General features: G+C 39.5%; 1 protein-coding gene across 11 annotated transcripts in view; it reads right to left on the minus strand.

Annotated features, from left to right (window-relative positions):
- Window positions 1-26,225, minus strand: part of LOC114559551 (pleckstrin homology domain-containing family A member 5) — an 87,503-nt gene extending 61,278 nt beyond the window's left edge. For 4 of the 11 annotated variants that reach the window (XM_028584253.1, XM_028584255.1, XM_028584252.1 and 1 more), the window contains exons 1-3: window positions 26,053-26,183; window positions 25,866-25,942; window positions 24,328-24,385 (exon numbers count right to left, since the gene is read on the minus strand). In XM_028584253.1, the coding sequence (XP_028440054.1) occupies window positions 24,328-24,385; window positions 25,866-25,942; window positions 26,053-26,144 (227 nt within the window). In that variant the 5' untranslated portion in view covers window positions 26,145-26,183. Of the gene's footprint in view, window positions 1-8,804; window positions 8,918-18,379; window positions 18,505-24,327; window positions 24,386-25,865; window positions 25,943-26,052 lie in introns of those variants that run through there. The other 7 variants (XR_003693119.1, XR_003693120.1, XM_028584257.1 and 4 more) reach the window with 5 other exon arrangements.
- Between the last annotated feature and the right edge of the window lie 1,712 nt (window positions 26,226-27,937).

Raw genomic sequence — 27,937 nt, forward strand, 5'->3', positions numbered from 1 at the left:
AATGAATTTTGCTACATGTATATGTATGTGACAATAAAGTACCTTTAAATAATTAGCAGAAAATTAATAATGAAAACGACAATAATAGTAAAACATAGTTGCATCCTGTGTGGTTTCCCTCTTTATATAGCCCATTGAGCCTGTGCTGTAGCAGACTCACGAGAGAGAGAAATGTAGTGCTAGTAGTAGATCAAGGTTTTTGATCCACTACCTAGCCGCCAGCAGTGCTGAGCATGCTCAGTAGGCCTGCCAGAGGGCCAGGCTCCTGCTTTGGCTTAATTCTGATAAAACCAATAATGTCATTGAAAGTTTCTTTGCAGTGTGTGTTTGTGTGTGTGTGTGTGTGTGTGTGTGTGTGTGTGTGTGTGTGTGTGTGTGTGTCACATTCTGACAGAGAGTGTGTGACAAAGAGGAGTGTGTGTGCCCTCAATATAGGAGCAAAATCCAATTGAATTGACAACAGCCACAAACAAATAATACCACCCTTGGTGATGGGCGTTATTGATCTGTCTATCATCCAGAACTTTAACAGGCAAAGACATGGACATACTGTAGTTGGAGGGAAAGCCACAACCACAATTGCAGCTGAAGGAAAATAACTTTAATTCCAGATCAACAGAGAGATTGGCAGCACTTAACTGACACTGTAATGCAATGCAATAAATGATCTGTTAAGCTCTAGTTCCCCTAGTCCCCAGGCAGAGATAGCTGCTAGCGTGAGCAGAGAGACGGGGCAGCACTGCCTCACTCAGACATCGGTCCGATAGAAAAGATGACCAACAGAAGTGGGTCAGCCATGAGTGACAGAACAAGATACTCTGAGAGACAGAGAGAAAAAGAAAGAAAGCAAAAGCCACAGGAAGGTTTATGTATATGTAAGCGTATGACTTCAGAAAGTTATACTCGTTAGAAATTGAAGAAAAGGGATTGGTCAAGAAAAACAGTGTTTGTTTACACCTAAAAGACACAGTGCCTGTAATCATGCTATTTACTGTGACATGAGTGTTACCATACAATTACATGTACATTTGGTGAATTACATTTACTTTCTCAGGCCTTTTTAACCAGATGAGCTCTCTGGCAGTAAGAAACACCCATCATGTGCTGTAAATTGTCATATTATCTACTTCAGGCTCCAGGAAAGCAGTAGATGACTAAACAAACATTGCAGATAGCATATATTCCAGTTCTTACAGTTTCAGTCATGTGAAGTAGAAGTGCCTTAATAAACAACATATGATGTTACCTAATCAGTTCTACAGCCTACCCTCTGGTGATCTATCTCATTGTTATCTTTGCTGCGCATTAACTATGTTAAATGCATAATCTGTATTAGGTAAACCAAGCAAAATGGTACTGTAAAAGATCAGCGACAAGATAAAACTTTACAGAAGACAGAGGTTCTTTACAGACCCAAAACCCCGACCCCCGGAAAATACAAACTTATGTGCAGACACAACAACAAACAAATCAGACGTCGCACTGACTGCTGGATCCTTGAATAAATGGATTGGCTACGGCTTCAAAACTCCAACCTGACTGCTGTCTCGTCAGCAAGTCTAATCCAAGCCAACAGATGTACACAGAGAAGCAGTGGGGAACTTGAAAAACACTGTCATGGGACATTAACGCTCCACACAGGGAGTCATTTGCATTTAATTTCATAATGGCATTTGAGATATTTGCCTATCACTGTCTGTCAACAGGCTTCAAAAGTGCAGAGAGAATTACTAACTTACTACTGTATTTGTACCCAAATGCACTTGAGTGGCCAGTCTGTACCTAACAGCTATTTTTAGCAAGGTGCAGAAAAACTTGTGAGTACTGCTAATAAAAAAAATGTGATATATGTATATAGGGTTTACTCCTCGACGCAGCGGCCGCAGGTTCGACTCCGACCTGTGGCCCTTTGCTGAATGTCATTCCCCCCCCTCTCTCCCCCCTTTCATGTCTTCATCTGTCCTGTGAAAATAAAGGCCTAAAAATGCCCCAAAAAAAATAATCTTTAAAACAAATACGAGTACAGGGCCTTAGTGCGTCCCAAACTATGTCCCCAATAAACTTTTCCACATCCTGATTTGACAGTCCATTATAACACATATACCCATCCACATTTGAAATGGGGGCAATCAATGCCACTCTAAAACAAGGGCTGGGCGTGAACAGGCGATAGCACAGCTGACAAATTGAGGACAGCTCTCAGTGCTGGGCAGTCAACTGAGTCAGTGACTCAATGGGCACATTCATGTTTCTTTCCTCTTGTCATCTACACTCATATTCCTCATTCAGATCAACAAAGTCTAATTCTGACTTTATAGCATGAAGTTAATTCATACCTAATGTTTTGGACCTAATCGCTGAGCTAAAGTATTTCCCATGATTGTATTTGCTATAGAAAACAGACTCATCAGAGGGAGAGGTCAAATTTGTATCACTCTTACAAGGAGTGTCTCCTCTTAGGTCACCCGCTGCTGATTTTGTAGGTGCAGCTGCATTACTCAAATCCTCTGAGAAGAACAACAAGCTACTTTTGTCTAGGTTTAAATCCTGTTACTTTACTGCTGAGCACGCCTACAACTCAGAAGTCAGGTCCATCTTATCCATAATAACTGTATTGGGATGATATTGTTTCATATAAACAAGCTCCATGAAAATCTGTAATCTGTAAAATATCCCTCCTGGTTACAGCCCTCTGACCAACAGCTGCATGTGTCAGGTGTAGAGTTATAAGGGGTCACAAAGGCAATAACTCAACTTCCTGACAAGCACATAGATTATAAGAAGGGAGGGGATTACTTGGAAATAAAGGAGGAGAGGGAGACAGAGAGTGAATTGGATGAATGGTTCAACCAAGCTGATTGAACTGCAAAAACAAAATACAAACTAGAGAACAAATGCTGCCAACTTTTCTTAAGGGAAGGTGAAACTACACAGACCTGCAAAAAAATATTCAACAGAAACTCTTTCTAATGTAGCATGGGCCACATGCACTGGGAAATTGCAATGAAAATAGAGTTTGTAGCTGTGTGAGAAGCAGTGAGTGAACGGAAAGACATGTTTCCTGTTGGACACCACACTCAACTGTAAACACCTCAAGGTGAAATGCACCCATTTATCCTCCTACACTTGGTAGAGGCAAGGCTTTTTATTTCCTAAGTGAGACATGCACTTAAGTGCCTCTTATCTGGATTGATGATGCAACAAGCACACAAAGTGTGGGCAAGAAGGACGAGAAAAGGGAAAACAGAAAATGTGCGGTTAGTAAGAATGCACAACATAAGTACTGTAAACCCCTCCTCTCACACAAACACGTATATATGAATTAATTTCACACACCCTGGAACAGAAGTATATCTTTTGATGGGGTGAAGTTTGTAATTATAATTACAATGTTGCCAGAGATGCTGGATGTTATGGACAAAATCCAACAGTGCCCTCCAAAGGCTAAAATCATTAGTTACACAAAATATCTACAGACCACTACAAAATATAACAATATTATCACACAACTCTAACAAGAATACTTCAATATGACTTTGAGAGAAATGTTTTCAGTTTACTACGGATGTGTAACTACAAAAAAATAGATATAAGCTCCACTGATTTAAAAACAGTTCACAGTTGTACCAGCTATCTAAGACTTAAATAATAATAATGTAATCTGTGAGCTAAAATATCACATTCAGAATTAACGAGACCCTCCACTGAATCAAAGTGACGGATGCAACACAGACCTTGTTTTTTCCATTGTCAAGATAGAATTTTAAAACTGGGTTTATACCATGGACCATGTTATGTTACATTGAGGCCCTCTGCTGGGTAAAATCAGTAATTACACTTGTTAGCACAATCACTATTAGCATGCAGGATGACATCTGGTCTTAATCTCAATGCTTATTTCTCACTTTCAGCAGCACAGTCAGCTATCCCTACAGCTGGAAAAGGATACCAAAAAGGGGCGAGCGAGGGAATGCATGCAGGCATAACAATTAAGTCCACATAACAGGAGGCCTTGGATGATCTCAGTAGTCTATGCATATTCATCAAATAAATCAGAAAGACTTTTGAAAGAGAGATTTGTGAGCACAGCTGCTTGACTGCTAAGACTTGTCTATGTTTAGAAGAGAAGGCTTATAGATAGGCAGACACAAATCCAAAGCTATTTTTCTGTCAACTATCTTTTATCTCACATGCAAATACCCAAATTTCAGCACCTTGCTTAGTTTCAGCCATAAGAGTGCCCAAACTAATCCAGACTTAAAATTCAAAAATCCCATGTTTCCATGTTTCATGGTTATGTTGGTCAAATATACAAATTACAATACAGGACATGACATATGCACATAGTGGTTATCTTTATGAATTATGATATTGAATATGTTATTGTATGAAAGTAAGTACATGCAAACATACTGGTTTATCTTCGGATTTGTCTTTTTGCCAGGCCAAATGCAAACCAAATCCAAAGAGTAAGACTGGTATTTGGGATGCTATTGTTGCATCAGACAAGAGAACAAACTACATGCATTGGGGCTTCTGACATGAACATGCTGTGAAAAGGTTTTATTTAAATTTTTTACCCAATCATATTCTCATGCATATTTAACTCCCACAGAGGCACAGAGATTATTTAGATCAAAGAATAGACAAATGTTTAAAACTCAATCAGACAATGTCAGAAACTAAACCTTGATCAAAGTATAGCCTGCATTTAATTTTTGAAAATATCTTCAATCAGATGAGGAAACCTCAAAATAATTCAGATCAAAGTGCCTTTCATCTCTCTGCTGCACAAATAGAAGTGCTATTCATTCTGCTAATGGCTGTGCTGTTGAAAAAATATAACAGCATATGTCACACGGATACAGTAATCAGATGCACATACACACACATACCAGGCATTGTCAAAAATTGCTTTCATGAGAACCTTCTAAATAACTTCAATTCATTCTCCCATTTTTTCTTCACTCCAGGTAAAGGTAGAGTGTCACTATGTTCCTCCAGCTGCTTCTGGGGGATCCCCAGGTGACCTTAGCCAATTACAAATATGGCCTCTCCACTGAGTCACAGGTCTCCACCTAAGTCTCCTTTCAGTCTTCTGTTCCTTGGTAACCCCCAAAATGAAATGTGGAAACTCAACGTGCCTGAATCACCTCAAATTGCTCAATACAGAGTGAATCAGCTGCTCAACTCCAGGATCCAGCAGTCACTAAACTCCTCCACCTATCATAAAAAGTGATGCAAGCTACTACTTGTGGCTGCTTCCATCCCTGATCGTATTGCTTCCATCCATGACCTTATTTTAGACCGTAGGTGAAGGTCAGCACAAATACTGACAGGTAAATCAAGATTTATGAATTGCCACTGTGCACTCTCTCTCTTTACCCAGTATAAAGTTATCCACACAGACATAACAAGAACATCACTGTATGACACCCTCTATCCTTAGACCCTTGATTCAGATAAGGAAGGGGGGAAAAAAAACTTTCACAGGGGAAAAAAATGGAAGAAACCTCAGGAAGACCAACATAAGAGGGATCCCTCTCCCAGGACAGACAGACATGCAATAGATAGTGTATAGAATAAACCAAAATAGTCAATGTCACAATCCATCTTACCACCACATATAGACATCTGTTTGCTTTATAAAATACTGGGACACGCCACCCTGTTTGGAGAGAGAAAAATGGTCTTACTGTAGATTTCAAGGTGTTTGATTTTATTCTAATTGCATCCCACTCAGTTGGAAAACCACATTATTTCAGTAGGAGGTAACAGTCAAATAAAGCCCAAAACACATATTTTTAAACAATATAGATACACTCTTAAACAATGATGTTGCTCTCCGGGTCTCAGCTGTGCCTTGATATGTTGTACATCAATATCACAAATAAAGAGAGAGGACAAACTGCCAAGTTGCCAGTGTGAAAAGACCAAATGGCTTCCAGGTTTCCCTGCCTATCTCAATCTGAGGCAGTATACCTGGTCTACTGTTGTTGTTTTTCTTCTCACAAAATGCCATACTGTAACAACTTAACTCTTCTTGTAGCCAATATTTTACTATAAAAACCTGTGTTTTGTATGTGTATTGTGAAGTAGCTTCAACTAGTCTTGAATGGTCAGTGATGTTCAGGAGCAGGAGCTTATAAAGTTTGGTTTGAATTAGGCCTAAAGTAACTTAGAAGTTGGTTGAAATCTGCTCTTGGACATTTTTAACCTTTTTTTGGTAATGGATTCAACTGGGTAGGTGAAGATCTGACTCATACTGTAGTTTGAGGTGTGCCACATTAAATGCACAACTAAGGTATGCACTCACTGCCTTAATAAGATAAGTATGGGTATGGGGTTCAAACAGGAGAAAAAAGCCATCTTCGTTTCAAAGTCAAATATGTCTAGCATGACAAATAGAGGAATAAACTATTTTCGCAGTTAAGCACAATGTCAGTTGAACAGACACATCAAAAGTATATTCTAACCCATCTGTCAGATTTTAGTCCTCTATTCATTCCAACATAGTTGATTAGAGTACTGCAGTAGACCTAGGCAGAGACGGTTTAGAACCCGAGACACCCCAACTCGAGCTAGTTTCCTGTATCTGTGTCATGTGGGCTCCGCCACGGCCACGCCTCTTCAGGAGATTAGCGGCAGGTCCGAGTGTATTGATTCCAATGGGATAAGTGAACGTGAACACAGATTATGAGCTATCCTTTCACCCCATAGTCACCAAAGTAGATATTGGCCCCATTTCTCACAAGCCAAATAAGCAATAAGCGTTTGATTGAGGTTCATAATGTACAGCCATGACGTTTCACATTGATGCAAATAATTAATGTACAATTATCAAGAAATCCAAAGCTTAGCAACACACGCTACCGAGGGGAGATTAAGAATGAAAATGTCTAATTTATACATACCTCTCTCATCTTTCCCTGAGGAAAGCTCACAACATGAGTCTATTAGTACATCATTACTAGGATAGCTCTTTTAACATAACCTGCAGGTCTTTACCTAAAGGCCACTTCATGCTTCAAGAGGAACAATATGAGACATGAGTGCATGAGTTACAATGCTGTAATTGTGGTGCTTTTGAGTTGTGCACCACATGAAATCTGAAACACCGTAGACAGCGCCAAAGTAACTCCATCCAAGTTTGACTAAACCGGTTTCAGATGTGCGGTCATTATGAGGACAACAAGAAACATGAACACCCAGGTACACTGATATCAGTGTCCGTTTGTCTCTAACAGATCCTGCCTAGCCTAGCTCCAGACGTGGACTCTGTTGCCCACAATTAAAATTCTGTTGAGCATGTCAAATAGGTCTGGTGTTACTTTGGTGAATTAAATTAAAGAGCCGTATGCCAAACGTGAACTGATTTAAACAGCTGACAACTTCTCGTGACATCAGCAACAGAATTTCAGCTTTGATGTATCATATCAAAATGCTGCTTTGGAGACACAGTTGACTGCTAGCTTCAGTTTTTATGTTCACAGGCTTTGGCTTTCAATCGAGAACCCAATATTTTCTGGCACAGTTGCTTATCTTTTCTACCGATGATTCAACTGGGAGTGTTTCATCTGAAGTGCTCCGACTTCCAGTCACCTAACAATGTATGCAAAAAATTAACAGGACTTTTACCGCACACCCATAATAAGCCTTATCACTTTGCAACTGTATTGCTAGAGTGTGGGATACATTTGATTTCCTTATAGTTTCTGAATTCTTAGTTAGTTATTTTAAGATGTTGCTGGGGACTTAAAGATGTACAACCAATCTGCCAAAAATTATAACAATTCCTGTCAGGCAGTGTCCTGGCTAGGTTTCTAAAGAAAATAAATAAATGTGTTTTTAAGAAAACCGCCGTTTTGACTGTAGGTAGGGTAAAGCCAATTTTAAGTTTGGCAGAGAGCCAGCTTAAGCTGTGCTTTAGTTCTTGGCAAAGAGCAAACTTCTTGTGTACACATTTACACTGTCACACTGAATGACTAATGAGCCTCCCTCCTCCATAAATAAACAATGAAAACAAATAGGCAGAGAGGCAAATCTAACAGCTCAGAAGATCTTACAGTCCAGTTACAGCTTGTTCCGAATCACTTCACAGAAACTTCTTATAGATTTGGGGAAGGTTTCAGATTCTTTAAACAAACAGATGCAAGTCTGTAGCATCAAGGACCAGGGCCCACATTCATCAAGCATTTCAAAATGACACAAAATCATGCACATAAAGTCTGACTAGGACTAAAAATACTCAAAGAGACTTGAGAGTTATTGATGAAGCTACCTACACAGACTTTCATGAAAGTATAGAAGTTTTCCTTTAAGAGATAATGACCTCACTATTCTACAAAACTTTATAACTACTATAATACTAAAATATAATACCAAATGAAGTTATACATGAAGTCTTGCATTTTATTCTGAGTAGTAATGCTGTGGATTCAAGACATTTAAAAGACTGACTGGCTGTTAATAACATACAGTATAATAATTTGACACAGAATCATCACAATCTTCTATTACTGGGCAGCAAATATACAAAACATACTCAGCTGGAGGTATGAGCACGAGCTAGACTGGTGTAAAATGGAGTCCCTCTCCTGCCACACCTCCTCACTTGTAGCTCTGACATGCTCTCCTTTACCATTTTCAGCCACAAATTATACCTCAAACCCCGTAATCCTGTCAACCTTGAAAATATGGTCACACTTCAAACTAAACAATTTCATCCTCCTTGGTCCATTATGCTATAATTAATTAATTTCTTACCTTGACTTTAAAAGTTTGTCCCACGAGCACGACTTCAACCAAAGCAACTTCTTCCGTCATCTTCAGGTACGCAGTTTTGTTAAAGACCATTGCAGCAATATTCCCGTCTCTGCCTGCAGACTTACCAAATATTCATGACAGACCTGAAAGCCTGACAAGGAAGTTGTCTAAGTTATACACATATATCCTTCAATCCAACCCCTCCCCGCTGATCAAAGTTAAACAGGAGTGGGAAAACAAGCTAGGAGTCCAATTTCAAGACTCCTGGTGGGACAGGGCCAAATTACAAGTGAATTACTCCTCATCCCGCGCCCGTCTTAACTTAATACAATACAAAGTACTACACAGAATGCATTTCAGCAAAGCCAAATTAGCGAAGTTTTTCCCTGGCACCAGCGAGGCCTGTAATAGATGTGCCTTTGTCCCATCCGACCTAGCCCATACCTTCTAGGTATGAAAGGCTAGAAAAGATCAAACTCTCACTTAGAGGGTCAACTGAGAAATTCTACACTACATGGCAGCCTCTCCTCTCATATTTTGATAATGTAGTTATGACCCCTGCCACTTATTTTGTTATTTATTTTTTTCTAACCAGTCTACTGTTGCAACAATGTCAAGGTACAGATACAAGTTGTTTTATGTGATACATTGATGGAGAAAGGTGGACCAACCTGGGGTGGGAGATTGGCTGGGTTTTGAGTTTTGTATGTTTTCTTTTTTTTTTATTGTTATTATTGTTGTTGTTGTTCTGTTCTTTCTTCTCTTTTGTACACACTTTCTTTCTTCTTTACCTTTTTCTACATGATTGTTTAAAAAAAAAGAAATGATGGTCACACATGTAAACGTACAAGATTTATGTCATTTTATGTGATGTGTTCCAAGAAACAAATTTATAAATACAAAAAAAAAGAAGAATTATCACAATCACAATATCCTAGAGCCCAACGTGACTTTATCAAATGTCTTGTTTTGTCAGTCCAAAACCTAAAAATATTGAATTTACTATGATGTAAGACCAAGAGAAGCAGGAATTTGGGAACCTGGAACCATCATCATTTTTGGATTTCTTTTCTTGAAAAAGGACTGAAACAATTAGTTCTTATCTAATCTCTGTCAATCAATTAATGGACAGCTCAAGAGAACAGGATTTAAATGCAGTTCACTTGTTTATAATATCCTAGAAAAAACATTACGAATACCACTGATCATCACAATGTATGTTATGTGTTGCAACAAAGTGTTTCTTATGTTGGTGCAAACAATATAGTCAAATTCATATTATGTCTCATCTCTCTACCACTGTTACATTTGTACCAGTTATATTTCCCACTCCTACATATACACACCATACACCACCCACCCACACCCTTAATAAGAACCATCATCAGTCCAGTGGCAGGCAGCAATAAAGCTGTCACACAGGGAAGATGTCTTGAAACGGAGGCAGAGACATAGCAATCATAACATCACAGTCAAAGTTGAGGGTGTATTTATCTGAACCACCAGCAGAGGTCTTACAGTGAAAAACAGTGGGCTCCCCCTCATCCTGGGAGGAGGAGGAATGCCGGCACACATCAGTGAGTGAATAGCAGCACAGAGGTGGGAAGGCTGTATTTATCCCTGAGCAAGTACTTCTGATATTTTAACCAGACTCTTGACTTCCAGAGACATTCATCCCTACTGCTGCAGAAACATATTGCAGAGGGCTGACAGCTGATTAGACTGATGGATCACTATGTGGTGCAACCATTACTACAGTTATGGAGCCCCTGTCAGCTCACCCCATTGTGGCATCATCTCTCACACACCCTCTACTGAAGGCAGTCTGCACAGAGCTGATATGCAGTAGAAAGGGGACAGATTGATTTCATTGCACCTTTTTAAAAGGTAACCTATGGAGTTTTTAACCACTACTGGCCATACAGAGAGATGTTTTGATGAGTAGGTCCCTGTGTTGTCAGGTCTGCCACTATGAACACCAGGACGCACATGCACAAGCGAGGGGTAAAGTGCTGCAAAGTGCAACAAACAGGTGGCAGTGGTAAAGTGTTATAAAGTGTGGAAATGCATTCTAAAAGAGGAAAGATAAAGAAGCCAATGTAAACCATGCAGGATTCAATATATTTAAAGCAAAGGATTTCCAAATGTTTTGGGTATAAAAGGTGCGTAGGAAATTAATATAAAAAATATTTTAAAAGTGTGTGTTTACAATGTAAACTTGCTTTAACAAATCCACCTCAATCTAAGCAAGTGGATTCTGACAACGAGGGCAAAATGACAAACTGTTTCCTAAAATGATGGTTCTGAAAAACAAACAAACACAGGCTACCTAAGATTCTGACAAATATCCAAAATGAGAGACTGGGGTAAGGCTAAGTACCTACCTAGCCGTGGTATTCTCTTCAGCTATCTGTGAATCATCTGACCTCAAACAGACGGCTAGAGCTCCAGGAAGCAGGAGACATGCAGTGCCTCCAAGGCACCAATTTAGATCAAGGGATGCACATTTAGCAGTTTGTTTTTTCCAGGGTTTTGTGCTTGCTGGACAAACAGCTTGTGTTCATTTGTAATGAGGGACAACAATGTTAGTACGTTTTCCTTGACTCTAACCACACTATGGCACATTCTTCCTGCGGTAACTCCAGTGATGCCATTAAGATTGTGAGGACACAAATGTACAATATCAATCACAGCAGGTATACTGGTATTATTCAGTGAGAGACTTGGCACAGAGTTCAAATATTTGTTTAGGCAGGGACGGCCAGATCCGAGGACAGAGCGTGGGAGAGGACTCTGACAACAGAAGAGTCACTACCAAACAGTTGAGCAATAAATGCAGTGTATTATCGAATCACTGCCACTGTCTATGCATCCCTCCCTGTCCCCAGAAAGAGAGCCAAATCCAGCAACTAATGCTACTGTATATACATACACAGATATTGTCAGGATGTAGATTTCTTTTCAAATAACTTTTCAATATTTCTGTCTAACCTGATGGGTCTGGTACTTATACACCTCAGAGAACTTGGTACTATTTGAAGCAATTATAATGACCTTGGTACTATTTATATCTGTCAAGTGCCCCATTTAAAAGCAGAATTTACAGTGCACTCAAGTTTTGATAGGCCACGCACTAAACCGCATTCACATTGACATGCAACAGGCCCGATAAGTGGTTGTAAAAAGCAGTTTCACTTTTGGTTGATGTTTGTTGGGAACAACTATGGAAGTCCTTCACACAGTTAGGATATTACGTAAGGACCTTTTAGATGAATGGCTTCTACAAGTGCCAGTACTGGAGATGTACAAGAGACAAAAGGAGCCTACCAGTGCATCCATGTGCTCTCCTAGAATTAGTGATTAGACCATTAGAGATAAGGCAAGGGTTATCACATCTACATATGTGGCAGCCAGCCACTTATTAACACTCACTATTATATGGCTCTCAAGTAAACATCAAAGGCTCACACATAAGGAGCCAAAAGCATTTGTGCTGTCAATGAGCTCAAGAGATGAGAATTGTGAGAGGATTACAAATTTAAAAAAGAAAAGTTATAGAAAGAAACAATGTCCTGCTGATAGCATACATTATGTCTAGCCTGAAAGACATGTGCTGGGGAGAGACAACTGTGAGGCATGTGAGGTCTGCAGGGGGAACGGTGCAGCTAACACGGTTGCCAGGAGAGAGGAAGGAGGGAATAAGCCACAAGACCAAGAGTGTTCGATATTAATCCCTCCACTGCTGCTGCTAAATTGAAAACTCTGCAGCAACCACTACATCAGAATAGCACTACAACTTTTATTCAATCTTCTGGAAGAGGGTGAAAAGAAAAACGCTGCAATATATTAAGGGACCCTTTTTATAATGGTGTTATCACTGTGAAAGCAGAGGTTTGCATTCTGCATAGCAGTTAAAGAAAAAAAAGGAGAGCATTGACTGTCTGTTTGGATGTGGATAAAGACAAATTCAGAGGCTGAATTTGTAACAATTTGTTTCAGGAAACAGTATGCTGTTCCAAAGCCCTCTGTGGCATTTTAACATGATGCTCCAAAAGCTCACAGCTGTAGTACATTTGAGCAGAGTGACGGCTTCCAAAAGCTCCCTAATCATCACAGACCATCTGGAAAACAACTGGGCCGTGCACTGTCCACTGGACTGAGGTAGACAGACAAGAGAAACAGAGGGAGAATGTAAAAGATACAGTGAGTAGGTGTATACTTTGCCATCAGTTAGTGACCTGGGTATCACCCTGGTTGAGCCATTGGTGTGAAACGGCTATCAGATGAACTCACATACCCCTTGATCAATTCCCAATCTATGTTCCAAATGTATATCACTATTCATCATATAAAAAAATATATATTTTTACATACAATTGAACTGTCAATATTAAGGTTGGTTTGGTCAGCAGTCGTAATACTACTAGCATAGGCTACTACTACTTGAAGCTGAATGTTTCAACCATTTATCCTGTACTTTTAGCTAATTATTTAAAGTCTTTAGTCATTACTTTTAGTTATTCATTTCTACCATTTATTCATTACTTTTGGCTACCTGTTTAAACTTCTGTGCTCACTTGCTAACTAGTTTTCACACAGAACTGCAACATGTAGTGTTCAGTTGTAAAAGTTGACTTATTGTTAATATGTGAATATAGAATTTGAATCAAATCATAATTTCTATCATTTCAAATTAGTTGAGCTACTCTACAACTTTCCACATCTTTCCATGTACCCCCTGGCAACTACAGAAGTACCCCGTGGGGTATAAGTACCCCTGGTTGGGAATCACTGATCTAGATTACAAAGCATGAAATGGAACCAAAGTAAAGGCATTTCATTAGCAAATACTAGAAGGGCACTCAGAGAGCACAGACCTCCACCAAGGCCAAATTTAATGGGTTCTTCCTTGGCCTACGCTACACCCTTTCACCAAGTTTCATGAAAATCGATCAAGTACTTTTTCTGTAATCCTGCTGGGAAACACACAAAGAAACCGAAAACAAAACAAAACAAATAACCTCCTTGCCGGAGGTAACATGTTACTTTCCACCTGCACTGATCAGTTTGTTGTGCTTCTACAGCATCTCATCATGAGCACTAAAATGGCTGTAAGGTCTTGACTTCAACAAACCCTTTAAAAGCAGTCAGCCTGGATGGGTATTTAGAACAACTGACATCAGGAGAGTAGAAAACCACCAGGAAACTAGAGTCTCACACATGGCTTAAGATCATATGCTGCAAAAACTTTCTCACTTGTGCCTCCCCAACTTCATATCCTTCTCTACTTTTCAACTTTATGGATAAAATATAAATGTAGGTGGACTGAATGGAAGAGAATGCAAAGGAAACTTAAACAGCTGGCAAAGCAAAGCAGTTAAATATAAATTGTGAATCTGATTCATTCTCAAAGAATTGTAACAAGGCTGGCATACCAAGTTCTCAGATGTAGACCTAATAATGTGTGGAATAATAGCAGACCAACAACCATGAAGGCAGCTGTCCCCAGATTCAATCTGGCACAACATCAGCAAAGGACGGCTCATTGCAGATTACTACAGGGATTACTCAAATTCAACAGCTCTATCAGCATTAAATCAAAGACACCACACAACTAAGAGGCTTTAAGACCAAAGAATTAAAGTAGACTGCATGTTCCCCTACTAAACCCGAAAGGTAGGCTTACATTCAATCAACATAGTCCATACCATTGGGGAAAACATACATATTATTTAGTAACTGGGTGTTAATCATTGCACAGAGTTTGAGAGAAGGTGCATATTTTTGTCAGAGGCTTGTATGCATTCTGACAGCCTAAAAATTACTAAAGAAAGTCTGTGAGATTTCTGTTAAAAGCAGCAATCTTATTTTCTCATACTGAGAAAATATATATCTATTCTTATACCTAAGAATACAATGAACAACAGCTGAGGATAACTTGGTTTGATGTGGATATTCACTTAATCAGCACCTGGGGCAGTCACTGACATCAGAGGATCTCTTACACATATGTTCACACACAGAGCATCCAAACTGCAAAACACACACACACTTTTCTTCCAGTGCTAGCCAGATGGCAGAGACCCCACAGAGACTGAAACGCGTGAGAGCAGTCTGAGCAGCTCAAAGCCTGCGTAGTTGACTGTCTGTCTCCCAGTCAGCACCGAGCCTCAGAACAGAGAGTTATGGAGCTAGAGACGGGGATGATGTACAGCAGATCCAGGTCCACTAGTTTCCCTCTTAAATCACACACACACACACACACACACACACACACACACACACACACACACACACACAAGTAAGCTGTATGAGTGCAGAGCACTGACAGAGTTAGTGAGTCAGCAGCCACAACCATCAGAGCCTCCCCCTGCCAAGGTGGTGAGTAAACACTCTTAGAGCTTTGCAGTTTGAATAAGGCATTGTTAATGTTAGCCATGTGTATGGGAACGAACACTTCTATTCAAACATACCGCTGCATAAGGGCTTCACAATTATGGTTAAGATCATCAGGATTATTTCATTCAATACTGGAGACACATTATTCTTCACACTTTTTACATTAAATCAGTGTATAATATAAATATATTAGGTAGAGGCAAAGATCGGCATGAAAAAAGGTGGAGTGATATTTCATCGAGAATCCATTATACTCAATCAGACAACCCCTCAGAGTGCGATGTTGTTCTAATGCTATGGTAATTTCCCAAAGACAAAAAGTCATTTTGAACTGTCTTTTAACGTTTGTTTATAGAAGTTTGCACATTGTCTTTGTGTGGATTTTCTATGGGCGCTAAAATTTCCTCCAACAACAAGACACACAGGCAACTAATTTGCTCATAGGTGCGAATAAGGTCATATGTCTTTGTGCTGGCAGAGTGGTGAACTGTCCAGTGTGCACCCTACCTCTCACCCAACGTGTGCTACGATAGGCTGTAGCTCAATCAAAACAAATTAAAGAAAGTTGGCTTTACTTGTTGCCTTTATAATAAATCTCTTGACATATTTCGAGGTGCTACCAGCCAGAAAACACACACTGAGAAAGGCAGAGACATCTTTGTGAAAGTGGACGGTTGCTACCGATTTAATTGAAAGAAAATGCAAAAAGAACATTTGTGAGCGTTGCCCCAGCAACCCTGCACAGGATAAGGTTAATTAGGTTTGAGGTTAGTTTCAGCAGTGGGAGTTGTAGTGGTAACATAGTATGAAGCTTAAATTTTGCTGTATGTAGTACAGTAGGCTCTAAAAAAAATTCTGCTTCTGCTTTATTAGACAATAACAAATATAAAGTTTATGCTTCTCCCAAAATTTCTATGAAGCTATGTGATCTTATGCTGACTTAAAACTTGATTTCTATGGCTGACCCATTCCATACAATTACAATATTATGATTATATTTTTGTGCATGTTTTGGATGCATTTAGTATCTTGCATAGAATTGTAAATACATTTTATGTGGGTTTTTTACATGAAACAACACACGCACAACATAGTATATAGATAGAGCCACAGTTGGACCTGGCAGAGTTTCAGTGAGAATATACCAGGCACACTGATTTACAATTGTGGTTTAACGTTTAACTGTTGATTAGAGCTATTCTTGAGGAGTTGTAATAGGGCTGGGCAATATATCAATGTTATATATCCATATCGCGATATGAGACTAGACTAGATATCGTCTTAGATTTGGGATATCGTAATATCATAATATGGTAAGTGTTGTCTTTTCCTGGTTTTACAGGCTGCATTACAGTAAAGTGATGTCATTTTTTTAACTTACCAGACTGTTCTACCTGTTCTATTATTTACCTTTCCCCACTAAGTCATTAAATCATTTCTGGTGATTATTTATCAAAAATCTCATCTATCTATAAATTGCAGGAATGTCTGTCTGTCTGTCTGTGTGTTATGCACATATCTCTCGAACCATTAGTCCGATGGATTTCAAACTTGACAGGTGTCTTGCTACGGGCACGAGTAAGTGCAGTGCCAAGTTTGACGTTGTTTGGATTAGAAATGCAAAAGATATCGTTAAATATATATTGGTAAAAGAAGCACACATTGGCTCACCCTGAGGACCAGAGACCGAGAGCAGCGGAGCTTTGGCAGCTAAATGTGACATATACCTCAGACCCACAAAAATGTGCAAAGTTGCACTACTTTGGACTGTCTTTGACTTTGAATAAACAAACGACAATTCCCAAATTTAAGGATGTTTCAGAATCCCACACATGCAAAGCACAACCAGCTACAGACAACAAGTGGCAGTCTTTTCCTGCTATTTTATGAAGTTGCTGTGAGCCGGCAGGCCATAACGTAATCTCAGAACTTATTCCTTCACAGCGCTGCGCAATGCGCGAAAATCTCAGAGCTGAACCAGCAACAGTCAGGCCTGTACCGTTCTCTTGGTGTATGCCACACAAGCACTCGCCCACTTTTGCACCACCCAGCTCTCAAATGTGCATTAATCTTTATAATGAGGGGTTTATGCACAGCAACCCTATTATAATATCCCTCTCTATGTAATTGTCACCAGACTGTTCTTGCTCATACAGTCTGATCACGTCCTGCTTTGACATCTAAGTCACCTGAGGAAGAGTTGCTCTTCTGTTTTTATTTACATATTGCACTAATGCACGAGCATCACGATCATCAAATGTGCCTTTCCTATAGATCTAAATGCAGATATCGGTTAAGTCACTGTTCCTACTGAAACACTAGGCAGTTGAGCAGTCGTTGTGATAGAAGTTCCTGCCATCCGTGCCCCAACAATGAACCCTCTTTCAAAGTCACTTAGATGTTTTCCCCTTGCCATCTTGATACAAAATCAGAATCAACTAGGCCTGCTCAGCATGTTTATACATGCCGTAGAGCATGACTCGATACTAATTGCTTAATTGTACCATGCAGTGCACTTGTGCATCTGCATTCGTTATGTTTCTCCACTCATTTATTTAGGTTTATTCATTTTATTTGTCACCCATTTTACACTGAAGGTTAACCGTGTAGTGACAGTGCTCTGGACTGCATCTGCAATCATGTTTTGGAAGTAGACAACACTTAATCACAGCGTGATGAAACAAACCCCTGTGATTGGTCACAGCTATCTTTTCACTTGGGAGCACTTGATTTGATGCACCAGAGCAGGTACTCTAACCGTAATGTCAATATTTCACCTGGTCGAGTTTCATTAGCCTTAATGTGGAGGCCAAAATTGTTATCACCTATTAAAGGATTAAATAAACAGCGTTATCTTGCATTTAATTGTATTCCAAGTCCAAACACTTGTCCACCTCTTTCACACTCTCACTACTGTGACTGAATTCTCGGGGTTACTTATAATCAGTTTTGATATAAGGCTTTGCTCACAGATAGAAGCTTGGGTTATTCACTGGAGAGAAGGGAGAGGCTTTAAAGTCTGCCATAACTGTGTTATGGAGGTTCACACAGGGACTCCCGTCGTGTTTGCCCTGAAAGATCAAGACCTCAACTCTAAAACCGTATTCCAGGTAAAACTACAAATAAAGCCGCAGCAAACCCACATAGACAGAAATGAGAATCGATATGAGCTGATTCCTCAGATTGTCCCATAGTATTGGGGATTTTTACTCACTTTAGCTGATGTCACTCATGAAAACGATAACAAATCCCCTATGATGAAGTCTAATCCATTCTTCAGATGTCTGATAAGATGCCTCATAAGACGCCCTGAAGTCTCAGTGTCTGAAGTGTCTGTAACTGCAGATATTAAAGAGAAGAAGCCAGGCAAGAAAAGAAATACTGGTATGAAAAGTGACACTTCTTGGAATTTAAGTAGTAAAGTAGTAAACTATGTTTTTAGTATTGAAAGTGTAGTGTATTTTGAATGGTAGGGTATTGTTTAACTATGCTACAGTTGGTTTGAAGGCAAACTGTTTCACTGTTCAAATTTATAACCAACAAGCATTCCCCAAAATGTTTCTTTAAAGTGGCTATATTTTTACAATAGATAGATGACAATAGATCAAATGACAATTTTTAATGTGACAGGGGTCGCTTGTAGTGATGAATCAACAGACAATTATCATCTGACTCTGTAGTTCCCCTCAGCTCTAAGGAACATTTTAGCATCTTTCAATTTTAATGTTTTGGTTCACTCTCAGCGCTCTCATAGCATCGTTTTCAGCCACAGTGGACAGCCGTTTTTAGATTAAAAAAAACTCTAAAACCTCAATGTATGCTATCTGCCACCTGCCCAGCATCAAACGACAGACAAAGTTAGCAAATGGCTGGTGTACATAGTGGAGCATTTACAAGCTAAAGAGACAGATAGTTCTCTCAGGAGTTGGTGGAGAACAAAAACAGAGCTAAAAGAAAGTGAATATTGGACTCACAAAACACTTCATATTCAAATGATTGCTGTTGCTCTGTATCTGTAGTTGCTGATTTTAGAGTAAACTGACAGCAACATCATGTAATCATCCTTTTCGTCTGGGTTCAAAGTGTTGTGCCTTTTAAACAGGAACCTTTATGTGAGCCATTATGCTATATTAGTCACAGGAAATAAGGCTTCTGAGTCCTTTTTATCACATCAGTCATTATGACAAACAGATGCTCTAATAGGTTATCATTAAAAAATCTGTCATCCAAAAGAAGGATTTGATTATCCATCTTTAAGTGACAATTACCACAACCGAATATTGATCCACATACGAATAATTCGATACTCCTACTTTTAAATGTGCAGTCAGACAGTGTGTGGGCCTTCAAAGCACAAAATGAGCCAACAGCTCAACAAGGATGCACTTTTTTGTCATAATTGACCAAATTTCAATTGACATGCTTTCCTCTGTTCTGAGTGATTTGCAGCTGTAGAAGTGAACAGCCTAATGTGTTGGCTGGCTGCAGAGCAGACTAGTGTAATATTTATATTTTAAGTTGCACTTTATACTGATGAGGACTCGGAAGTGTCAAATTTGATCTAAAAGGATGCTGCAAAAATTTTAACAAATGAAACATTAATAACTGGGAAGCAATAAAACCAGCCAGACTCTTCTGTAGCACTGTGAGGGTCAGCTGTTTGAGCCTACTACTGTAATTATTACTTACTCATTAGCCTTCCAAACCAGTTGTCAGCTACTGTATCTCATTGTGTAACCTACAGCAATTAGCATTGACATCAGCAGTTCCCCTCCTTTTCCAGGACAAGAATAGACAACGCAGAGAGGGTTCATTCATAAAAACATAATTGCTGTCAACACTCCCTGCATCCATGAGGAAACAAGTATTATAAATTTAGTAATTAGGGTCATCACTCTCCGACCAAAATATTAAGCCTTTTGCACCAGTCAAACTGACTTTACCCCATTTAACCTAATACACACTTCTGGAAGGTCGTCACAGGTCAACAATCCTCATTAGCGGACAGTATCAGACAAACATTTTGACAAAATGCTGATTCAACTTCCCAACATCATTGTCCCTCCATCTTCTTCAAAAATGAAGCTGAAGTTAAAATGTGGGATTATGTGCTACAGAGATAAAACTGAAAACACAAATCTGCCAGATGGCACCGTCCCATCAAAACGCTGTTTACATTACAAACAAAAACAAACTGAACAGATAATGCACTCTGGATGGCTGTGGAATTTACTAGTAGACCCATAAGAGAGAAATTTATGAAAATAAACTGTCCAATGGCTTAACTCATACAGTATGCTTCACAGAGCCTATGCAGCATGCTGTACAGTATTTTCCATGTGCATAACATCTTCTGCATCTTAGAGCCCAGCTGCGAATCTTTGCACAGAAGTGTAGTTCAATAAGAGATAAGTCTCCCAACTCCAAACTCTCAACACAAGGTACAAAGTTACAGACAGGTTAGTCTAAATGAGAAAGTGTTGATTGTCCTGATGGATGGACTATTGTTTCAGCTCTTGGAGGATCAAAGCAGCAGGATGGCTAATATGAGAGAGTGTGTGTGTGTGTGTGTGTGTGTGTGTGTGTGTGTGTGTGTGTGTGTGTGTGTGTGTGTGTGTGTGTGTGTGGGTGTGGGTGTGGTGTGTGTGTGTGTGTGTGTGTGTGTGTGTGTGTGTGTGTGTGTGTGTGTGTGTGTGTGTGTGTGTGTGTGTGTGTGTGTGTGTGTGTGTGTGTGTGTGTGTGTGTGTGTGTGTGTGTGTGAGGGATGGGCATAGGTACCAGCATTGAAACTGAGGGTTTTAACTGTAGCATCAAAAGGTAGGCACATTTTTCACTTTGCAGTGCTGTCTGACTTACAAAAACAAAACAGTCACAACACACTGACTTTAGTTATACATGTCTTATTGTGAATAAAATAAACAGACTAATAGTTTGCAGATTTACACCTCCTCATTATTTCACTCTCTGTTAGTGGGAGAGCAAGTACTGGCCAGTTGACACATAGTTCCCCAAACTAAAAAGCTGTGTTGGCATTGGGCCACCTGCAAACAACACAGCAACTCAAAAGAGACTGCTCAGTCTGAGGAGAGCAGTAAGCTGTGACTGATTCACTAAAACTACCATAAAAAAAACAAAGTGAATAATCATAAAATAATCAAATTGTGTGATGGGCCATGCCTCTTGTCCACACCATCACACCAACAACCTGCACCATCCATCCTCCCTAACGAATCCCAAAAGAGAACAGCATACGTCAGCACAATCTGCTCCTTGATGCTCAAACTGTGTAACCCGATGGTAACAGCCAGGACACATACACAGCCAGCATGTAAATGGGCCAGATCCTTTCACAGGCTCAAAACAGACCCGAGTCATGGAAATTAATCAATGATCCAGTCTCTCTTATCTTTATAAGTTTATTTATGTACATTAAAAATGCAAAAACCCAAAACTTGCGTTGCTTAACAATACTATATTGATGACAAAATAATGATAACCTACTGTAAAACATAAGGAATAGACTTATTCAGCTGTCATCAGGCTAATGGCTTTGGGCTATTTTCAGAGGCTTTTATTGGCAACCTCACATAAAGCCTCAAAATGTCCCAAGTACTGTACAAGACAGTTATCACATAAACTTGTCAACAATGAGTCACGATGAAACTAACAAGCATGGTTTTACATAGCCCAATTACTTAAGTTTAGGGACATCTAGATATATCCTCATTACTAAAGACTGACAAATTGATCTCGTGCCTTAAATTGACCAGCTTAATGACACGAATATATACAACGGTGACCACATAACTAAAATTCTAAAAGCTTTTAACCTGTTAAGTAAAACAACAATGAGGAGCCTCATGGGCCAGTCCCAGTAAGCAGCCTGGGAAAATGTGTCTCACTAAAACAAACAAGTCAGACTATTGCAGCCTCTGTCACATGTAGGCTAATCATGCCTGCATTTCACCTGCATTTCACCCACAAAATTGGCATCAGTTGAGCAGGCAGTACATCATGTATGCTAGTATTTTCTGTAGGCCCCCTACAAAAGGAACTATATGTAACATTGTTTATAAAGGGAATGTGAAAGTTACACTTCAAATTTGGTTGCTCAGTTTAGCTTTCAGTTAGTTCTTTTAATGCTGTGTTTTAGTTTATGACTTGTTTAGCTGCAGTTTAGAACAGGCTCAGTTGAACGAGCTGAACACATGCTTTTTTTTGCAGTTTGTTTACTGTTACAGTAATTGTAATTACAGGTGAGGCGACTGAAAGATTCAACATGTGGTTCACCTGCTTCTTTGCAGACAAACAAATACATGGGCTTTACTGAGCAGTGGTGCATCATGGTTGCTGTAATTAATTTGTCAGAAAATCAATAAGCTTCCTTTCGCTATTAAGATGACTAAGTCAGATTTTTTATGTATGTAATCACACAATATTACGTTAGCTTTAAATTTAAGTGTCAGCAGCTGAGCTAATACATAATAAAAAGACAAGATTAGATAATATATTTATCTTTCATGGTAAAATATAAGGTTTTGAAAAACATGAAATGATAGGAACTGTCCATATGTAGTCACTACAGTCTACACTCTCTTAATTCTCAGTTAAACCTGTGTACACCAGGTTTATCTTGTATTTCACATACAGTGACCTCTATTGACAGCTAAGTAATTTGTAGAAGAGACACAAACTGGGTTTAGACTAAAACAAAGCTGCACATCCATTTGTAACTTCTAAGTACACAACAATAGAATTCTAAGGAAAGGTCTGTCTAAAATGTAGCTAATGCATGAAACCAATGTTTTTTGTAGCAGAGTGCAGTTTAGGGGACAACATGATTACTTTGTAACTTGTACAAGAATCACAGTCCTCAACTAATGAATGTAGTCCCCAAGTCTGTTTTGCACTGAGAAGCTGTGATAAAATACTGGAATATAAAATGACTGCCTTTCAGTCAGACTGCCTGGCAACCTGCCACACCAAGCTCCTCAAATTCATGAGAAAGTCAAAGACAGAGAGAGGATTCAGTGAGGATAATAAGGCATAATATACTAAATTCATAGCTTGTATATTGCAATGTCTTCAATCATACAGAGGCATTCTTGTGTTTTGACAGAGGATTTCATCTGCAACATATAGCCTAGTATCTATTACTGCTGTATGAGCGTAGAATTTCATTGAGACATACAAAATAAAATAGTTCAAGCCATAGCCATGGATTTCAAACATTCTGAGGACAGATGATGAATTAGTGCTGACTGAATGACAGTGCTTGTGATCTCTTTTGATCAGTCGCATGCATCAGGCACGGAGGAGGGAGAGGAAAATGTCAAATACTGAATTTTAAGGGACTTTGTAACATAGCCTAATTCATGTAGATCCTGCTCTTCAAAAAGAATGCTGCAACAACTAAACAAATCAAAGTGTTTTAGGGGACATAGAGGGATATATCACATTTCCTCCTGCCAATGTAGCACCAACAAATGAGCATACTGTGGATATGATGTGCAAACAAAAATCAATGGAGGGAGACTTTAAATAAGAAATCTTCTAAAATCCCTGTAATAGCATAGGTTGGCATGTAACTCATAAATATTTACCAGCATCTACTTAACACAGGTGTCATTATAAATTGTGAGTAAACCATATAAACCCAAACAATGAGAACTGTTTTTTGACAGATTATTAACTGTCAGAAAACAAGAACACATTACACTTTGGCTCAACTCTCACAGTAGGCTCAGCTCTCAGCAGGATAAGTCTGAATAAATAAAAAGGAGCTCACAAGAAGACAGCAACCACACTTTGCCTATGTCTGTCTAGTATTTGCACAATGTTCCCGTGTAATCATTAACATTTTGCGATAGGCTTCTACAGCACAGACATGGGGAGTAAAGGTTCCAAATTTACAGCCATGCAATATTTACTTCTAATACACAGCATGTGGTCAGTGGTAGCCCAGCATTTGGATGAGTTTCTCATTCATTTGAAGGGATAAAACTGGTGATAAATAATTTCCTGTTTATAATTAGGGCATGCTGCAATCATGACGATATGCAAAGGGGAAGTGTTTTGAATTCATATGACCTGGTCAGATAGTGTGCAGGTTCTGGGGTTAAGATGGGTGTGTGTCGTGTAAAGGGAGGGTGTTAAACTCACTTGATAAAGCACCGTGCACCCTCAAAAGTATATCCTTCTTCCCATCCAGTGGGTAGGTCTGTGAAGGAGCGAGAAGTGGACAAAAACATCTGAGCACAAACTGGTGGAACAAACTGATGTTGTGTGTATCAAATTAACTACAGCTATGCACTCCCAGCTGTCAATTCACACACCGAGATGCAGAGCTGCAACTATTAGATGATTAAACTATTAGTCCATTTTAAAACCATTTTGAAAATGGATTTATCGTTTCCATCCTTTTTTCGAGTAAGAATGCCAAACATTTGCTGGCTCCAGCCTCTCTAATGTGAGGCTTTACTTCTTTTTAAAATATGTATGTATAAAATTGTCAATTGGTTGGAGAAATTAAACTTTACTTTTAGGGCTGCAATTTATTTTTATTTTCATTACCAATTAATCTGTCAGTTATTTTTTTCACCAATCAGTTCAACGTCTTTAAAATGGCAGAAAATAGTAAAGAAAAAAGCTCAATATGCTGTCTTCACATTGCTTGTTTTGTCTGACCAGCAGTTCAAAATCCAAAGATATTCAATTTACCATCACATAACACAAATAAAAGCAGAAAATCCTCTAAACTAAGAAATATTTGCCATTTTTGCTTGAAAAATTAATTGAACCATTAATCGATTATCAAAATGTTTGCAGATGCATTTTCTTGCATGACTAATGGGTTAATCAACTAATTGTTTCAGCTCTGACTTTGGGATATCACACATTCTGATGGGCATTTTTCACTATGTTTGACATTTTATAGACTAAAATGATGAATCGAGGAAATATTCGTGAGTTGCAGGCTTGCAGCCCTACTGAGATGCAGCAGCCACTCAACAGAATTAGTGTAAACGCTCTGCAGAGACTTGAGGTTATAAGGGGAGGCTGTTACAGTACGTAGTAAGTCCGTCGCAAGGTAAATTCACCAGTATGATGCATTGCAAGGAGCTTTGCTACATGAAACATACTGCGTTTAAGATTGGTCAAGAGCTTTTTGAAGTGGTGGGGTAGAGGAAGCTATTTTAGTAGATTTACAGCTAACATTACTAACGTTAGCTCCTGTTGCTGCTGTAGTCTATCAAACTGGCTCCGTCTCTGTGAACCGATCAAGTGTAGGCTAACGTTACATATCGGACAGGTTATATGGTCAACAGAAGCCGTTAGTTTAACCAAAATAAAATACAATGCTTCCGAAGTTAATTTACATGCTGTTGGTTGTTGGTAAAAGTCGTCGTTTCTACGAGCTGACGAGTCAACTTGACTGACCAACCTGAAAAGAGAGGCTGAGGCTCACGAGGAAGTGGCACGAGCAGGGCAGAGGTGGGCACGAGAGGGCTCACTTTTCACAGCACCAGCGCCAAAAACCCACTCGTGCATTAAGAAACACAGCATGGATGTCACAGTCTCTCTCCCTCTCTCTCCCAGAGTGGGACCAATCGGTTTGGGGATGTAGTCACCAACAACACGGCTGACATGAGACGTTAAACATGACAGAGAAACTTGACAGCCGTTAAGTGACACCTTACCTATAGTTTTTCTGTGCCCGGTTATTGCCGCCTCGCCACTTACTGGATGCAGCCAGGTTGTACTCTTGGCTTCTTCGCTGTAGAGAGAGGGGGAAATGCGTTAACTAATAACGTTACACAGTGACTTTGACCGGATCAGAAACGGGCAGAAATCACTTGAGCCGTTTTTCTTTGAAGGGATAGTTACTTAATGAAGAAGACGCGTCCATCCCGAGTAACCCCATAACTCCAGGAAGAAGGGAGACAAGAAATCCACTCGGGTTGTAGATCCGCCGCCATGTCTGGCAATACTGTATGACAATCGCGCGGCTCCGCTCTCGCAGGCAGCGCGTACACGGAAACCTTGGCAACGGCGGAGATTAGGGCAGGAGCCCAGGGGGTTGGGCAGACAGGTATTCCTAGCTACATTTGTCTGGGAGATGATTTAATTGACATACGTGTTAAATATGTACATTGACAGAAATAAAAATTGCAATCGGAATTCCCTTAAAACTTGTTTTCCTCTGCTGTTTGATTGTGGTTGTGTTATTGTTGTCTTTTGTGTGGTTGTGGATGTATTGTTTTTTACTGGCTGTGTTATTGTTGCCTTTTGCATGGCTGTGTATGGATGCACATTGCAATTGTATTGTCAAAACAAAGACACCTCTCAGTAGTGTGAACAACGAGGGGGGCAGGGCAGGATTAACCTGCCAGGGAGCCCCAGGGCAAAATTGATCTGCAGTGTCCCATGCCTTCTTCAAAGCAGACTATTTGACTTCAGCATAGAAAAAACACAGATGTTACTAATACTATTAACAATGGTTAATGTTATTGTTGTTTACAGTGAGCCAGTATGGCATAGTCTGGCTTAACGGATGTACATTGCTGGGATAAAGCATGGATGTATTAAAGCCTGACAGATGTCCCTCCCCTTCCGCTATCTCCCCTGTAGAGAGGCGAAGTCCCTCCCCTTCCAGTGGACTGCATGGGACCTTAACTTTGAAAAAATATGAATGGTTGTGAATGGGGAAAGACAAATTCTTTTTAAAGTTAAGATAAAGTAGAGCATCAAGCAAGAAGCGAGCATCCGGAAAGCGTACCTCCTGTTGGGAGATTCTAGGCTAACAAGCCATCACCTTCCATTAGCATTACATTGACTTCCATTCATTTTGGCGTCACTTTGACAGCGAATAACTTTACATCCGAAGCGATTAAAGACTCTATTTGTCCATTGTTTATTTATAAAGAAACACGACAATGTATAAAAGGCTCCATTACCTTGTATCTCACGTTACGGCCCTGTAGCAACTTGTAAAAATAGGCTTACGATTGTGCCATAATAACCATGCGACTTTCTGTCGCACAGTAGAGAAATTACCGTATAGTCAGGAGAAGCTCGCAGGCAGTTTTGACTTACATTAGCGGTTTAAATTGAATTACTAATGTTAACTAGCATTTTAGTTAGCTATAATTAGACTGTGCCCATGTTATCTCCTTACATATACCTACACTCTCCGTCTCTGCAAGATTTGGAATGATTGAGATTTCTCTTGGCACAGCTACCAGAAGACTTACAACTTTCAGACAGGTTGCTCACATCACATCTACGTCGTCAAGCTCAGTTTGAGGCTGCGCAGTACGCTCAGCCATCACCGGAAAAGTGACTTCATTGGTCTCCGTCAAAGTATATGACGTCGCTGTGTCCATTTATTTTACTGTCTATGGCATCAAGCTAGGTGACTTAAACTGTGGGAGATGAGAGATGTAGTTCACTGAGCGGTTTCACACAAAACTAAGTGGTCATACAACAAACTGAGACTTTCTTCAGTTGAAAAATTATCTTTTAAATTGACGAACATCATATTTGTAATCCATGGCTCAATTCAAACAGGATAAAAAAATAATTTGCCTCGATCTGAAACAGAAGAAGTTAAATTTTATTTAACCATCATTCATTGTGTTATTTACACTAGTGCCTCCTATTGTGACATGTGAAATAGTTTCTGTGAAAAAGGCCTATTAACCCCCCATGTTTTGCTCATATTCTTTTATAAGCATCCCAAAAAATACACATTTTCTAAAAAAAAAAAAAA

This window comes from Perca flavescens, chromosome 8 (genome assembly GCF_004354835.1).
Source record: "Perca flavescens isolate YP-PL-M2 chromosome 8, PFLA_1.0, whole genome shotgun sequence".
Taxonomy (NCBI): domain Eukaryota; kingdom Metazoa; phylum Chordata; class Actinopteri; order Perciformes; family Percidae; genus Perca; species Perca flavescens.